The sequence below is a fragment of the Diadema antillarum genome, unplaced genomic scaffold (genome assembly GCF_040938485.1).
Source record: "Diadema antillarum isolate AM-2024a unplaced genomic scaffold, OU_Dant_1.0 seq00000082_RagTag, whole genome shotgun sequence".
Classification (NCBI taxonomy): Eukaryota; Metazoa; Echinodermata; class Echinoidea; order Diadematoida; family Diadematidae; genus Diadema; species Diadema antillarum.
Genome location: NW_027271175.1, coordinates 2,396,862 through 2,414,539, shown reverse-complemented (window position 1 = coordinate 2,414,539; position 17,678 = coordinate 2,396,862). Strand labels below are relative to the sequence as shown.

The window sequence follows — 17,678 nt, the reverse complement described above, 5'->3', positions numbered from 1 at the left end:
AAGAGTGTGCAGCAGATCTTTCATTGACAAAAGCTCCCTCATATGCAGAGGCGTCGATGGAGGGGGAGGGGATGGTTCCCCCATAACAGTATTGGGACAAACATCATTTTCTCCTCCTCGTAACTCCCGAGATGTGGAAATGTTTTTACTTTTTGAAAGAAAACTGTCTAAATATTTCACCCAGAGATGGCTGAATTTCAATTCTGAAAATACAAAATCTCCCTCGCGTAAGAGGGGGATAGGCCTAACATCTTCCATATATACCCTCCCCGTTCAGTCCTTTCTACTTAATACACTTTAGATTGACAGATTTTAAAATGTTTCATCTAAAGTGTGAACCAGGTCTGTTACTTCAGTCTAAAAAAAATGCAAATGTTCCGTGGGTGGAGGAGATATCTAGATACTAACGGAGGGTTCCCCGCCCCCCCCCCCTCAAAAAAAAATAGTATACACTTCTGGGATTGAAATTTTCCCAGATTAAATCATAAATGTGTTTACGAGATATTTTCATCTGAATTCTAAAAATGCAAAAGCACCCTCGTATGCAGGGGCGTCGATCCAGGGGGACGGGGAGCGCGGACGGGGGAAGAGGGGAGGGGCAAACATATCATTATGATCCCCAATGATTCCCGACATGAGGAGAATTTCTTGCGTTTTTGATAGAAAACTGGAAGGGTGGTGTTAGCACTCGCCCACGCCTTCTCCCTGCTCGCCTGTCCCCCCCCCCCCCCTCCCTCCCTATGCATACAAGTAGACTGTGGTTACACTTTGAACATAGACAGTTTTCCAAATATGCCACAAAATGTGTGCACCAAAACGTTTAAATGCAATCAGAAAAATATAGAATCTCCCTCGTGCATGTAGGAAGGGGGAATGGGAATAGGGCTTATCCCATCCCACCTTCTCTGATTGACAAATTTCCAGATATTCCAACAAAAGTGTGCACCAGATTGTTGAATTTCAGTTCTAAAACTGAAAAAAAAAGCTCCCTAAAATATGGGAGACGTATCTTGTCACCCTCCCATTGCTTGATCCCCTCTATAGACTTAGTATACTTTGGGGAATGACAATTTCCGAATTTTCCACAAAAAGTGTGCTTCAGATCGTTTTATTTTCAATTCTAATAACGCAAAAGCTCCGTCTTGTGTTCCCCCTCCCACACCCTCCCCTAAGCTCTATCTCACTAGACTTTGTACATATAACGCAAAGATGGTGCACACTCGGAATAAGAGCTAAATTCCATGATTTTAACACTTCCCTGAAAAAGCCCTATTTATTTCTTCAATTATTTTTTTTTGGGGGGGGGGGTGGGGGGGCGCTGGAAAGAATTCCAAGTATTGCACCAAAAGTTTGCACCAGATCGCTGAATTTCAGGTCTGAAAATGCAAAATTATCTTCGTTTGGGAGGAGAAATGCCCCTTATCTACACCCTCGTGTGCTTGCCTTTTCTGTTTGAATTGCTTAACATGATAATTATTCATCGTAAAAATTAATACAATGAGTTTATTCAAATAATACCATTTTATAGGCAAATTGTTCATTATAATCTTCATCAAAATATTCTGCTACCTTAAACAAGTGGAACTGTTTCAAGTCGATAAAACACCCAAACATGCATAAAATTGCACCATTTACAACATCAAAATGCAAAAAGTTCTCACCGTGGGAGGGGGACACCCACCCCCCCCCCCCGCCGCTCGCTCCGCTCGCTCGGGCTCGGTCGCGTTCATGACATTCAGTGGAAGAATGAATGCAAGAATTTTATTCAAATGATACCATTTTAGGCAAATTGTTCAATAATAATCAACATCAACACTATTCTGCTACCATAAACAAGTGGGACTGTTTCAAGTCGATAAAACACGTAAAACATGCATCAAATTGCACCATTTACAACATCAAAATGCAAAAAGTTCTCACCGTGGGAGGGGGATCCCCCTCTCACACCCTCCGCCTCCACCCCCCCCCCCCTCCCTCGCTCGCTCCGCTCGCTCGGGTTCGGTCCCGCTCATGATATTAAGTGTAAGAATTAATACAAGAAGTTTATTCAAATGATACCATTTTATAGCCAAATTGTTTTATATTAATCGACATCACAATATACCTTAAACAAGTGGGACTGTTTCAAGTCGACAAAACGCGCAAAAACATGCATCAAATTGCACCATGTACGACATAAAAATGCAAAAAGTTCTCACCGTGGGAGGGGGAACACCCCCTCCAACACCCTCCCCCTATTCCCCCCCCCCCTCCCTCCCTCCCTCGCTCCGCTCGCTCGAGTTCGGTCGCGTTCATGATAATCAGTGTTAGAATTGATACAAGAAGTTAATTCAAATGATACCATTTTATACCGAAATTGTATAATAATCATCGACATCAAAATATATTGCTACCTTAAACAAGTGAAACTGTTTCAAGTCGACAAAACCCGCAAAAACATGCATCAAATTGCACCATGTACAACATCAAAATGCTAAAAGTTCTCACCGTGGGAGGGGGGACACCCTCCTCCCACCCCCCCCCCCTCGCTCGCTCCGCTCGCTCGGGCTCGGTCGCGTTCATGATCTTCAGTGTAAGAATTAATACAAGAAGTTTATCTAAAATGATACCATTTTATAGGCAAAATTGTTCAATAATAATCTACATAAAATGTACTGCTACCTTAAACATGTGGGACTGTTTCAAGTCGATAAAACACGCAAAAAAATTTACAACATCAATATGCAAAAAGTTCTCACTGTGGGAGGGGGAACCCCCCCCCCCACACCCTCCCCCCTCGCTCGCTTCGCTCCCTCGCATCTAACCGCTCCCCCTAAGATCAAATCCTGGCTACGCCGGTGATAGGCCCCACTATATAGTAGGCCCACACAGTGATGTCGCACATTCAATTATCTATGAATATTTCTTTTTCTTACTTGTTTTTTGCTGGGGAAAAAATCCCAAATTTCACCAAAAGTGTGCACCAGATCGCTGAATTTCAGGTCTGAAAACGCAAAATCTTCCTCGTGTGGGAGGGGGATACCCCCCTCCCACACCCTCCCGCCGCTAGGTCGCTCCGCTCCTTCGCACACAGATGTCATATTCCAACTCAAAGTCCCTCCCCCACCCACCATCATTAAAACGGAACGATGCCCCTAGGATGATTGCTTTATTGACTTAAATCAAGAAAATTGAAGAATGCGATACATAGCTACAGGAAAATGTCTACTACGTTATTACATACAAAGAAATGGATATCCATATTACCATTTTATTGAATTTATTTGGGCATTATTCAGGGCTGCGCTACGTTTTTGCAAGGGGGGGGGGGGGTGTCAAAATCGCCTGACAGTCAAGAAGAAAGAACATCAAAAGACTAGAGAAACAACAACAAAAAAGTCTTCATACTTTTAAGGTCTGATTTTCCGCCGAAAGTCGGCAGACAAGCAAAAAAAAACCAAACAAACAAACAAAAAACAAGAACAAAAAATCTTCATATTTTTGCTGCCACTTCCCTCCCACTTTGCATGCAAAAGATTGGGACATTCGATCCCTGTAGAGTGTGTGTGTGTGTGTGGGGGGGGGGAACAAGCTTCTCTCTCCACCCCCCCCCCCCCCCCCCCCCGCCGCGGTCCGTTAAGTGGGCTTGTAATCGTGGTGATGGTGACTATCGCCGATCATCCCCCCCCCCCCCCCCCCCACTCCTCAGTACGGATTTACGCCATTGGTCCCAGGCACGGGCCAGCGCCGTGCAATCTTTCCTGGTGACAGTTATACTACGTAACATCAGTTTTAATTATGCGTGACGTCATAATCGTGCTCTGACAGTCTCCGGTGGGCTGTCTTGAAGTGGATCCTGATTCAGGCACCACCTTGTCTGCCATGATGCCAAAACGTCTGCGATGCTGTATCTAGGCTTGTGGAATTGATGCCACATTACCACTATTCGTACATGCATAAATAGCCAAATAAGAGCTCTTTCAAAATCTTTTTGCACAACAATTTTTTGTGGATCGGGTACTATAGTATTTGTAACTTACACCGCTTCCACAGTAGGCCTACTCCGTACCACTACTGCTAGGCTATATGATTTATGAAGCGGACGTGTATTCACAATCGACTTCTCAGTGCTGCCAGTGAACATGGTGACTCGAGCATCTCGAGTGCACTTTCGAATTACAACGATAGCGACGAGCATCTCGAGTGCACTTTCGAATTACAACGATAAGATCATTACAAATCCACATGTAAACATGTAATAATAGTAGACCGAACTTCAGTAGAGTCTAGTTCTGTGTTTTCAAACTGATTAGTTAATTAGAAGTACAGTCGTTTAGGTGATATGTCGGCGTGATTGCATCAGACGTACAAGGTGATATGTGTGTGCAATGTGACGTGTGTTGTAGAGCTATCGCAAGCGACAATTATTTTCCTGCATGTTGTTCATTGATCGGACAAACCATGTGAGTGCAGTGACATGTTAACGCTCGAACGTATGTACATGCACAACACACACACACACACACACACACACACACACCACCTCCCTGCACACACACACACATACACAGGTACTACTACTACTACTACTAGACAAGTAATAGGTAGCTCGCTGCATGTGTACACAGAGAGTAGGGCTGTGCGAGTCGAGTCCGTTCATTGTGTACAAGTCCATGCGCTTGCGCACTTCAAAATTTCAGCTAAACTTATGAATAATTCATGTCCTGTAGCGTTTCCATGTACGAAAAAAATATTCGCGACCGGGCCCTACGCTGCAAGGCATGACTTCGGTGTTCGGACGAGAACCGGTATATTCAGCGTGGTATGGTCGTAGGCTACGTACTTATAGACTTTAGCTTATTTAAGCTTGTCCTCACGCACGCCCCGGCTCTGCGACCAGAGGGAGCTTGAGGTCATTGACCAAATAAGAATGAAAACGAAGCTGTAGTGACTGTGAGAGGCTGTAACCATGGATGGGATGCTGATGGCTATGATGCACAAGACACACCTGCTAATGGAGGTGTGGGCCTGACTTTTTTGACTGCGCGCTGCGCATTGGTTCCTGGCCAGATTTTGTGGTCTTATGATAATTTCTGTCGCAAGGAGGCGCTGCTAGCACAAACGCGAGCACACAAACCCTTCTTCTACAATGTTATCAAGTTTCATGAAAATGATATGGTTTTGTATGTACAGCATGACATTCATGAACCCCATCTTATCAGGGCACCCCGGATAGGTTTATAGCCAGATTTTTGGGGTCCTGGGATGATTTCTGTCATAGATTGGGGGAGGGGGGGGGGGGAGAGTGCTGCCAGCACAAAAGGAGGACACGACCCCCGGCCCTTTATAGTGTTTTTCTGCAATAAGTAAGGCCGTGTTTATGCTTCCCTTTTTCGGGCCAGAGTCAGCATTTTGAAACGTGATTAGAAACTTCGATAGAAACGCTGATTCAAAACGCCGATCCAAAACGCACAAAAAGGTGCGTTTACGATCGACGTTTCTGACTAATCACGTTTGACGGGGAAGCATAAACGCAACAGCGTTTCTATACGCTTTAGAGTGACGTCATCTAAACGCCTTTCCGGTTCGCGTGTTTTTTTAGACGGCACAGATTGGGGAAACTAAAAATCTATCGGGGACCCTATCCCTAAACCTAACCCTAATCCTAATCCTAACCCTAACCATCAAACCCTAACCCTAACCCTAACCCTAACCCCAACCCTAACCCTAACCCTAACCATAACCATAACCAAAAACCCTAACCCAACGTTTTTCCCATAGGTTTAACACGCGCCATGCCCCAATCTGTGCCGTCTTAAAAAAAAAAAAAACGCTTCCGGTTCACGTGAAAAAGCGCGCGCCGCCCGGCCAGCCAGCTACCCTGGCCTGTGCAGTTTTCCCATGTACTGTGGGGCGGACAATGACAATCACACCGTCCGCCCCACATTCCACACATTGTGAACGCTACTGGTTCTATATGACAAGCCGCATTGTCGCTGGTTTCGGTATCTTTTAGAGTACAAAATGATCACATTTTGAAAATTGCAAGGATTGACAAAAATGGTCCTAAAATCATAACACATTAACCAAAATCAACGAACTTGGTGTCATTGTATTGGAAAAAAATGGCCTTTCCAATAGTATGCAAAATAATGACATATTTGCAACAATATTGGTGAAAATAAAACTCTTAGGTGTTCCGTTCTTTCTGGGCCACCCTGTATAGTTCTGTGGTCGCGACTGACCAGTCGCTGCGACAAGTACAACTCTTCTTCTTCTTTCGTATGAATATACGTAGTAGATCTGCGTGGTAATCTTACGCTACACCCTGAAGTTGGGTGGTCCGGTTGACCAGGGCGCCCATCAGATCAGATAGGTCAGTTATGCCATCGGGGGTGGGGTGAGAGTTGAAGTGTTGGGCAGGTAAGGATGACGTGGTCTGTCGTCTGCTCGTGTGCACCACGACGCATGCTGGTGATTCCCGTGGTCCCCAACCGTAGGCCTACATGTTGGCATTGAATCTTCCCATCCCCGTCCACAGACGATTGAGCGTTAACCAATAGACGCTGGAAGTGAGGTAATTCAACAGTGTAGTAGGCCTACTGCCACCTTGTAAATTAGTATTCATTTATTACGAGCTCTTCCTTGAAGACGTACATGACATCATTTTATAATTGAATATGACCATAATAATTAAATTTTCCACAAGCTCCTTCGTGGAGATATTTTTTATGAGCTCCCTCGTGGAGACTTCCAATATAAGTTCCCTTGTGGAGACGTTTACTATAAGCTCTCTCGTGGAGACATTTATTATGAGCTCCCTCGTGGAGACTTTATATTCTATACTGACTGATTTTATGTCGGTATTGTCTGGAGAAGACTAGTTCTTAATAGGGGCCCATTTTTCTCTCTTCTATCTGCTTTCTGTTTAAAACAAAAACAACATAACCCAAACCTTCCGAGATAACTTGGAGCCAGCATGAGCTTTGGCCCCAGGGGAACAGTCTGTGAATTAATGTGGGTGTGTCGTCCCTTCCCAACTCATTCCACTCTTGCGGCTTTGCTCAGGGCAGCTGCTGCATGACGAGAGAAAGGGTGAGGTGATCGCATGGGGTTGACGATCTAGACATTGGGCTTCTGCTGTCGCCATGTTTGTGTAGCGGATGAATGTCTTCAGTGAGAGACTTACCCTGCGTGAACTTGTCCATAAGATTCTCTCGGCGCAGCTTGGGTGGCACAATCCCTGCAAGGACTGGACAAGTTCTGTGGGGATTGGGACATTCAATAAAAGACAAAGAAATGACTTAGCGCTCAAATCAAGAAGGCTACTCAAGGATACGTCTGAGCCGTCTCCAAAGTAACAAGGTGACAATTTACTTAGTCACCAATAGGTCTACGCCCCGGGTCTACGTCTCCTCAAGCTCGCGGAGACGTCTCGGAGACCTCGCGGGCAAACTAGTCTCCGTATCTTGGAGACGTCGCGGAGACGTCACAGAGACGTTTTTTGATACCATTTATGGAGTCTGGAAAAGCATTAAAAATGGAACATCTTCGATCTTCTTGCAGCTCACGGAGATCAGGCTATAGTCTCCAGGAAACGTCTCCGATACCACACCCTGACCAGCGAGACTCGTAACCAGGTCGACATAGTTTCACTGAAAAGTCAATGAAATAGCCACTTAATCCAAACAACGATTGTGCTATCGTTGATCGAGCGGCATCATCGCTCAAATAATCTTCTGGTCTAGCGTAAATCAATATTATAATCATTATCATAGTATCGCGAATGCAAAGAATTCACTTTGCTCTCAGTAAAAGCTTAAATATTACTGCAAGACAGTCATTATGTGACTGATATAACATTTCTTAAAATAAACATAAAAAACCTATAAATCACTATATGAATGAAGAGCTACTAGGTGTGAGTTGACCCAATTAGTTATGATCAGTACAATTTCCTGATCATCCGTGCGCTACCCCTTAAATTTTAGACGTTTCATATAATTGCGCGCATGCTTACTACGGCCAGTGTGTATGCACTCCTGTATGCATCGCCTATCAAACCTCTTTTTGCATTTCTCTGAAAGCATACATATTACCTAGCTGTCCCAAATAATTCACAATTAAGATGAATATGAAACTCACATAGAACAGTAAATGCACTGGTGGACAGCTATTCCTCTCACTTATCTTTTCATAATCTATTATTATAATCAATTGTTAGATATCAATATGCGTACCATTATGCCATGCAAGAAGTTTTTGTGTTGCTTGAAGTATAAATATTGTTATGGCAATTTTACCACAAGGCACTTGCAACCTGCCTTACGTATATATTATGTGTCAGTCTGCAACCTATATACTAATGATATAGTAATAATCTCACGACTCCGATTGGGATCACACAAACAATATCATTTCAAATTTGTCGAAGCCTGAAATATCGCGGAATAATGCATGATGTCGAGTATCAATTATTGTTATTTTTTTTTTCTTACTGAACCCTCGAATCGTTAGCCAATGATACTGAATCATGAGCAGAATAATCACTGACAACTATATATACTGACTTCCTCTACAAAGTTAGATCACTGTATATCAATACAACGCCATCGGCATTCACCTCTCCATCTCTCATCACTATAACACCCACACTGAGCACAGCTGTAGATCACTCCTGCTGTGAGAGCATCAGGCCTAAACACTATATATGCACCTGAATCACAGTGTCGCTATGATCAACTTCTTATGACTATCATTCACTTTCATACTTTCTTACAAATACAGGATCACACACGGAGTCATACGGAAGTGACCACAATACTAACATGGATAACGATGAAAAGATACAGGTCTTTTGATTAGTTCTTACCAAATTGGCGAGTATTCATACATGTTAGTTCCAACACGAAATCTTCTGATTGGACTGGATATGAACTGCTTTCGCAACACCTTTGCGTGCAATGTCTGTCGATACTTGTGCTGGTGCAGAGAGAGAGGTAGGCTATTTCCCAAACACCGACCACGTGTAAAACGAGGGGGCTATAATTGTGGATTGTTTATGTTGGCTGCGATTGGACGGACGGGAGCCGATCGAGGTCTTTGGGGTTTGCCTAGATTAGCTAATTCAGACCTGCTTTGCGCAATGATTAGTCTTGCCTTGTCATGTTCGAAGACAATGATCACATTCGATAAGCATTACCTCAGTAATTAGCTGCAGTGACACCAATCGTGTTGGCCTGCCAATATGTAAGTCATCACATTAGGCCTATTAGTTTGGTATACTGGGCGGACCGCGGCGGTGTTGGATATAGGTGTGAATACTAGCACTACTATACATTCATGATAAGTTATTCTCCATGGTCAACTCTCTACTCAGGATTGTTTTCGTCCATCCTCACTGGCTTGTTTTTATTTGTGTCTGTTTCTTGTTGTTGTTGGTTCTTTTTCTTGAGCCCCCTTTACTACATATTCGTTAAGGTCCAATGAATGTTTCGTGACCACTTATTTGTTATGAATATATACTGTATTCTCTCGAGCAACGTAATTATTTCAGCTCCTGTCACTCCCTGCCTACATTTTGTTTGTTTGTTTGATTTGATTTGTATTTCCACATTCAATCAAATACAAATTGAATGCAATGTCAAAAGCACGTACAGAAATAATAACAAGTGCAGTGATTTAGAATGATGACAGCCCTATAACATTGCACATCAAATAAACAGATTGACACAAGTAATTGTATTGAGCAGTATTGATATACAGAAACATGCAATAAGATGTATAGTATTTTCAGCTAGTCAGCGGAGATAATTGATGCAGGAGACCATGATCGTGAGCGATTGAGCTTGAAATGGATGGGGCCTTATAAAAAGATTATCCGGAGACACAAGTGCATGATCAGGTGGGTGCAGTGCAGTTGCAGGTGTGGTGCAGAATGCCGTTGCTTGAAGAAAGATAACATTCATGCTAACCGAAATTGTATCAAATAACTTTTAAGGATTATAATAGCAACGCGAGACAGACATCGCTTTTGCCCAATTGTCAGTTCGTACAGATTTGTGCGTGTTTCGGCAGCACTCCTGGGCCCCCATTTCATAAAAAGTTGATATGATAGCAACTCTTGGTGGAATGGCAACTGTCATGGTAACGACAAGAATTCAGTTTCCGATTGGCTGGGTTACTACGGGACGTTGCCATTCCAACAATTTAGAGTTTGCTATCCTAACATCTTTTATGAAATTGGGCTCTGGAAATCGAGCTCTAAATGCCCTGAATGAATGGGGTATAATAACGGCATATGTAATTTGTCATCTGAATACATGTCTGAATTGAGCGAATGCAACAATATCAAACACATCTGCGAAATTTGAGAACAATTAGATAATTATCCGTTCAAAAGTTATGAATCTATAAAGTTTCAGTGCCACCATTCGTGGATGAGAAGACTACGATAGTTTATTGTAGCCTCACTACTACTGGACGACGATGTGAAGAAAACATGAAGAAAATTCCACAAAACTTCGTTTTTTTATGCAAAGGGCACATTCCCTCGCTGTTTACTAATACTAAGGGTGATATTGTTCCCTTTACTTTCTGAAAGAGGGAAATCAAGTGCTCTTTCACTTCGCTAGTAATATGAAAATATGTTGAATTGTTTTTATATTTCTTTATATTGCCGTGTCTTGCAGTGACGTCACATTTTGTTGTTTTCTCTTACTGTGATGGCAGCACTGAAACTTTAAAAATGCATAACTTTTGAACTGATTGTCCCATTTTCCTCAAACTTTCACTGATGTGTTCTAGCAATATTGCTACATTCCCTCAAATCACACATAGATTTCGGGGCGAACTTGTCATTGAAATATGGAGGGGAGGATTTAGCAGCTTCGTTGTTATTTTTTTTTCAGTGTTTACTTATCACGCACTGAATAGACGATCATAAAGCCCCAGCTGTTGGTATTGTCAGACTTTTTTTTAAAGATAAGTTTAACAAATTTCACTTAGGTAAAAGAAATGGTATGCACAGAATATGTAAGCTCAAAGAGGCGTCAAAGCTGCAGATGAGCTCGCTCGGAGTAAGGCCAGATTGAAAAAAAAAATCGAAAATATGATTTTAACAGATTATTAAATCTTAGATGAGATGAGGTGAATGGGTTGCAGAACCGCACAGAGACACTGAAGGTCATCGGAGGTCAAGGGAGGCTGACATGAACATGCAGAAAGAAATCTTGTTTGAAAATGAACATTTTACAACGGCCTTTCCAGACCTTCATCTACAAAGACCCCGTAGAAGGAGGCCTCCTGGGAGTTGAAAGGCCTACCACTCATCTACCGACTTCTCTTCCAGTGACTATTTCTGTATACAGAAAGATGTTTTGCTCATAACATGACGCAAAAACTCACCGTCCACCCAGCGTTTAACCAGTTACATTTGTGTGTAGTATACTGCTTATAACTCTATTAAATTGCTTACTAGGTTAATTTTTTGTTTTCTGTTTGTTTTCATATATTACAGAGAAAAAAAAACAAGAGTAAAAGAATGAAATGAAGTACATTGTGTAAAGAACAAACAGATCTATTTCACAAGTGGGGGCGCTGTGGCATAGTGGATAAGACTCCCGACTCCCGATCGGAGGACCCGAGTTCGAATCACGAACAACACTTCATTCTTATAAAGTAACTACTATAGTATATCGAATTTATTGAAAATCATGTCTCACATCAGAATTTGAAAGCATAATATTTAGTTTGTATTTCATATTAACACCTGAAATGCACTTGATAATACTGATAATTACTTGTTAAAGCAGATAATCTGATTTAGCAAAACATTACTGAACATTTTTTAAATGATTACGTACTATTGCTTGATCCATGTATATTCACACACACCACGATGCACCTGGCAAGATAACCGGCATAATATTTTCCACTGTGTTTTCTTGTTCCCTTCTTCAACGGCTTCAATACCCAAATTCCCAGCTCACCATCATTTCCAGCATAGACCTAGAACGATGCACGGTCTGCTGCATTTTTCACTTTGTGAATACTTCTTTTATATGGTATTTATCAGTCGTCGTTGATAACAAATTTGCAAGTTGTATGTACATTGTATGTGTGTGTGTGTGTGTGTGTGTGTGTGTGTGTGTGTGTGTGTGGTTGTTCATTTTTGTCAGTAATGTTTGAAAACAGTTAGGCCTATCAATGACGCCATTTTGTGGATGAAATGTTAAAAGTGCATATTAATGAAACCAAACTAAAACAAACCCAATAAAACCGCAATCTTGGTTTCTGTTTTATTGCATATAGTTGGTTAAAAAAAACACACCACAAACGTAGAATCATTCAGTTGGTGTGTTGTATATTAGAAGAAAGTTATGTGTGTCTTTCTATAGGATCCCACCATTACGGAAGACATCTTCGTAATATTCTAACAAACACACAGGCAAATGTATACGTGCTGACCAATCTCCATAATCTATGTTTGTGTATTTGATTTCTTTTTAGACCAGATATCACACAGACATTGATTTCAAATGGCTGTTCACGCCCAAAATATTGTGGGATTCATTCATCTCTCTCTCTCTCTCTCTCTCTCCAGTTTATCGTGGATGACTACTTTTTCCTGTATGGGGATGCCCCTTATCACGCAAGGGAACTTTCGTATATTTTGAGTTGATCGAAATTCTAGCGGACACCTTTGACGGAATATTTGGGAAATCTTCAATCAAAAGGTGATAATAACAGATATTCAGGAAAATGTGAATGGCTAAATCATTGTATGTATTCTGTCACCTCTTGTTCCACTTGTTATGACTTCACTGAGTACTAATAGTCTGTGGAGAGAGCATGAGCAATGATGAACAAAACGACAGTTGGAATGGGATTGATTGGACAATGATGTTACAACCTGTATGCGTATATATTATCACACTAGGATACCGAAAATGAAATTACAAAATTGAAGAAACAATTAAGACCTAAATCATGTATTATTTTTTCCTTATTGCGTGATTTTCTCATTTAATATAGTCATTAAATCAATTGAATATAGACCTACATGATTTTCGAGTCTGAAGATAATGGGGGCTTGACTATTTCTTGGGGGTGTAAGTCCCCCCCCCCCCCCCTCCTGCCTCCCCGATGCGTATCAATTGCCATGATCGAGTATGGATCATACTGACGCTCAAGGTATCTTGCTCAGTCACAGCATTCACTCGGAGTCATACTCTCAACTAAAAAAGCCGACTAATACTTCACGCGTAAGTGAGGATTTCACCTATCAAGTTTTGTTGTACAGATTCGGATTGCTTGCTCGTTATACTTTGATATCTTAAAAATAAAAGAATATCACTCTTTGGTTGCACATGGAGCTTTGAAAGTTTTCACATTTTGTTTGTGTTTAAGAGGGTCCTGCTCACCAGCTTGAGGAGGGGGGGGGGCGTAACAAGCCCCTTGAATTCAGCCCCACCCTCCCCTCCATAATGGTCTTTGAACTATGTACTCCCATACACTGACTTTGATGGTGGTGTTAATTATTATTTCACTACTACGAATTGTTCATATTTTGTGAATTCATTTCTTTTCTATAAGAGTGGGATAAATGATGCCTTTTTTATTTTTAGTTTCTTCTGTAATGAGCAGTGAGTGCATGCAGCCGGAGACTCTAAGGCATTTGGGAGGGGTACGTATGGGGGGGGGGGGGAGGAGCTAGTTGACAACAACAACAACAACAACAACAATAATAACAACAACAACAACAACAACAACAACAACAAGATTCATCACATTGTTATTCCTTCTGCGTCTGTAATGTCCCTCACCGGCCCCTCCCTTCATTGATATTATTCTCATTATCAGTACGTGTATAATTATTCATTTTGATTACGAGAACTCGTGTGCGTACAAAATCACAATTATTATGAACACGAACAAGAGAGATAGTTTCGAAAAACATTGTAACATATTCATCGATGGCAGAATATTTGTGACCCGCTACAACAAAAGGATCCTAAAGTCGCTGACGGGTGAGCCGAGAAAATCGAGTTTGAAGTCAGATCATCAAAATCCGTCAAAACATTCGGATTTCTGTTTTCGACATACTATTGAAGTCTAATGTATCTTCTATCATCAATCTGCCGAAATTTCGAAGCTAAATGATCAAAGGAAAGACAAGAAAATAGCATTTTTCAGGGCCATGATTTTCCGACTTTCAACGGAACAGAAAATGTGTCTGAAAATTTGGATTTAGCGTCGCAGCTAGACTCCGCCCCTAGCAACGAGGGAGTGATCTCATTGGTCAGTGCGTGGCATCCTGATTACTGATTGGTCGTGCGTAGACCACTGGCGCTAAGCTTGAATGAACATCGCGGAGGTGTAGGAGCGTACCTTCTTTTGTCAAACGGTGAAAACTGTCTTGCTTCCCCTTGATCATGACAGCGTCGGAAAGAAAACTTTGAAGGCAGTTTTCTTGAAACGCTGATTTCTTAAACCACTCGACATGCGCTAATAAAATCATCCATATCCCCGTAACAGAGTACTTTTATAAATCATATTATATATGACATTAAAGCGGAAGAGTAAGGGAATATTGTCACGTCATTTACAGGAAACTGTCCTCCCCCGACTTTCGGATCCTTTTGTTGTGCCAGCGGGTCACATTAATTTTGTTCTACGTCATATAGGCTGACATTTAAATTCGACAATAGCAGTCATTGAAATCATTGCATTAAAAAAATGATAAAAATTCAACTGTTTCTTCTGTCTTGGAGCAAGCATATCCAAATTCTAACTGCCTGAATCTGAAATACATTTCAAAAAGTTTTGGATAAAGACATCAGAAGCAGTAAGAGTAAATGAAGCATATTAATATATTCTAATGATGGCCAGTATGTATAGGTTCGATGGAGAGATACTATAGCTTGTTAGATAGCGGAGATGTAATTAATTGTACATTAAACCATTCAAGATGATTACTGCTTTCATATTGTTATCATGATGACATTAACAGTGACAACCAGATTATATTGGTGCTCAAGCAAGTACAATATTTTGACTATTACAATTCTGTTTTCGATGAATGTTTATTTTGGCAATAGTCTGGTCAACCGACAGGTTATGTTCCTTAATAGGACCGACAATGAAATCACCATATAATTCATTTCATTTCATTTCATTTTCATTTCCGACAAGAGTATACAATATGATATGCCATTTGCATATACAAAAAAAAAGTACAATGTGACTTTTGCATATTCAGGCGAAATCAGTGCAGATTACTATTAAACACAGTATAGTTAAAGGAAATGCATAGTCAAACTGTACTACTGAATCGTATCAAGAAAAGATATCGGAAATGGAGGGGACTGCTAAAAGTGTATAGCTTGTAGAATGCAGTCCCCTCATAAGTATATACAATAGTAAATAGTAATAGTCAAACGAAACGATAAGACAAATTGCGTGGGAAACAGAGGGAACATGAAATAAATCATACTCACACATATTTTGCCCACACATACAGGAACTAACCAGCTCTCTTACATACGCGTCCCTATAGAATAAACAGGAGGTCAAAGAGAATCAGAAAAAAAGGACAGGAAGAGGAGGTCAGGAGGGCATGGTAAGGAGGAAGAGTTCAAGGGTCAATGCCAAAGCACTTGAGACCAGGCTTACCGAGATATGGACTGTATAAAAGTTTTATGAAATGAATCAAACAAACTTGAAAACGACAAAACAATGAAGCAAGTTTGCGGCTTTCAAAGATGTAAGTTCCCAGTGATCGATGTGGGAATTCATGAAAAAATTCTTTGACTTAAAAGTAAAGGTATTAAGATTTAGACCTTCTTTTATGCTACTATCAAGGAAATTTTAGAATTTGGGTTCGGCAAAGGAGAATGTATATAGATTTTGCAAAAACCGTCCTAGACAATGGCAAATGAAATCCCTTAGATTGTCAGGTGGAATATGAAATGTATAGTTTTATTTCAAATAAACATAGAATCAGACACAATTAAGAGGGAGGGAATGATTTATTAGTTTATATATAAACTATCCTAAATTAAATTATTCAGTCATCATTCCCTCTTGGGTTTTAATTGATTTTCAGAACAGCAACACCACCTTATTACACGGGAAACAATGAAAGAAATTATGACAATGCATGCGAAAGCAACACTAGCGATATCAAGCATGTAAATCTGATAGAATGGCATATCAAGAGTTGGTGGGCGCAAGTGTTCCCCTCCATGTTTGACCACGTGCTCGATCCAAAATGCAGCGGTATCGGCCGGCTTCATCGGTCGGTCTTGGAAGATGGCGGACAGTCGTTTGGCGGTAGCCCGATACTTAGGATTGGACAACACTTCGTTCAGCTGTTCGTATATGTGTTCTGTTGTCAGTTTGTTCTTGTTAATTTTCGTACCAAAGCCCTTGCTCAGGACCCTCACTGCCACGTCATATTGGTCACCTGCTAACGGCATGACAACAAGCGGAACACCATGATACAAAGCTTCATAATAGCCATTGTTCCCACCATGGTATAGGACTGCTCGTGTTTTGGGATGTCCCATGAGATCGTTGAGGGGTAACCATGGCAACGCCTTGATGCTGTCAGGCAGTTTCCTAGAGGGAAGTGTCTTCAAGTGCATGATGACTTTCTGAGGAATCCGACTGAAGGCCTCTATAAACATGTCGATGACGTGTGGGTGTGATGTAGTAATTTGGGCAAAGTATGAGCCAAGTGAGAAAACCAGGACCCCATGGACTCCGGAACTTTCCATGAATTCCTCCAGATCCTCGTCTAGAAGACTCGCAGGCCTTGACGTCACCCCACCAACTGGTATGACGTTTGGCATTAAGGAAAACACAAACTCCCCGGAGATGTCCGAGTTAATAAAATACAGATCCACGTGTGCACTTATTGTCGACGTGAGATCCGGATCTAAATTGTATTCAGGTACCAACTTACTGTAATGATTCAGGAAAACGTCTTTGCTTGCTACTGTGGAAAATATATAAAAGAATACATTTTCGCACCTTTCAAAGAATGACATTGAAGAAGAGAGCATGGTGAGAAGGACGGGTTGGTAGGATGGTACAAAAGGGGAACCTGACTGATCGAAGATAAACGGAATTGGAACCATTGGCGCGAAAATCGCAATTGGAATGTCTTTGGTATCCCTGTGCCTCTCGAGATAGGATTTGACGAAAACTCCACAGGGCCAGACGACATCAAGAACGTAGGCGTCGTACCATCGCATTCGCTCAAGGAGTTCGGGATCTTCAAACACAGCCCTACATGCTTGGCCACTTATAATTGTGACAGGTTGGAGCAGTTGCTTTTGCTGGGATATAATGGACTCTGTGAACACGATTTCACCCAGGCGACTGTAGGCTCCATCCATTTTGTCTATCAGCCCAGGAAAGTGGAAAACTTCAAAGTTAAAAAGTTTCGAATCTGAGACACTACCGACAGCTTCGTGCAGGTACTCATCGGCCACCAAGAAGGTCACGTTGTGCCCCTTTTGTAATAAGCTCCTACCGATTGGTACGATGGAGAGAAAATGGCTGCCGTCGCCCAAACCACCCGACACGAGAATGTTTGCTGATTCCACCTGTGAGGATGCGCATGCAATTAGCAGACCCAGCATGAACCAGCGATAGCATGTAGACATCCATCTTCCCGCAACCAAGTGCAT

At 41.6% G+C, this 17,678-nt stretch overlaps 1 protein-coding gene across 1 annotated transcript; it reads right to left on the bottom strand.

The window, feature by feature from the left end:
* Positions 1 to 7,043: 7,043 nt before the first annotated feature.
* Positions 7,044 to 17,678, bottom strand: LOC139726310 (UDP-glucuronosyltransferase 2A1-like). The gene is made up of 2 exons (XM_071637377.1): positions 16,243 to 17,678; positions 7,044 to 7,242 (listed from the first exon to the last, which is right to left on the bottom strand). The coding sequence occupies exons 1-2, from the start codon at positions 17,676 to 17,678 to the stop codon at positions 7,044 to 7,046; spliced, it is 1,635 nt and encodes a 544-aa protein (XP_071493478.1).

Bases quoted from the DNA above. Each gene is read 5' to 3' on its own strand.
- LOC139726310 (XM_071637377.1), bottom strand. From the start codon at position 17,678: ATGCACTTGGTTGCGGGAAGATGGATGTCTACATGCTATCGCTGGTTC. The intron at 7,243-16,242 runs GCACGTGGTCAA...CAATCCCCACAG, and splicing joins ACCGCTGCATTTTGGATCGA to AACTTGTCCAGTCCTTGCAG.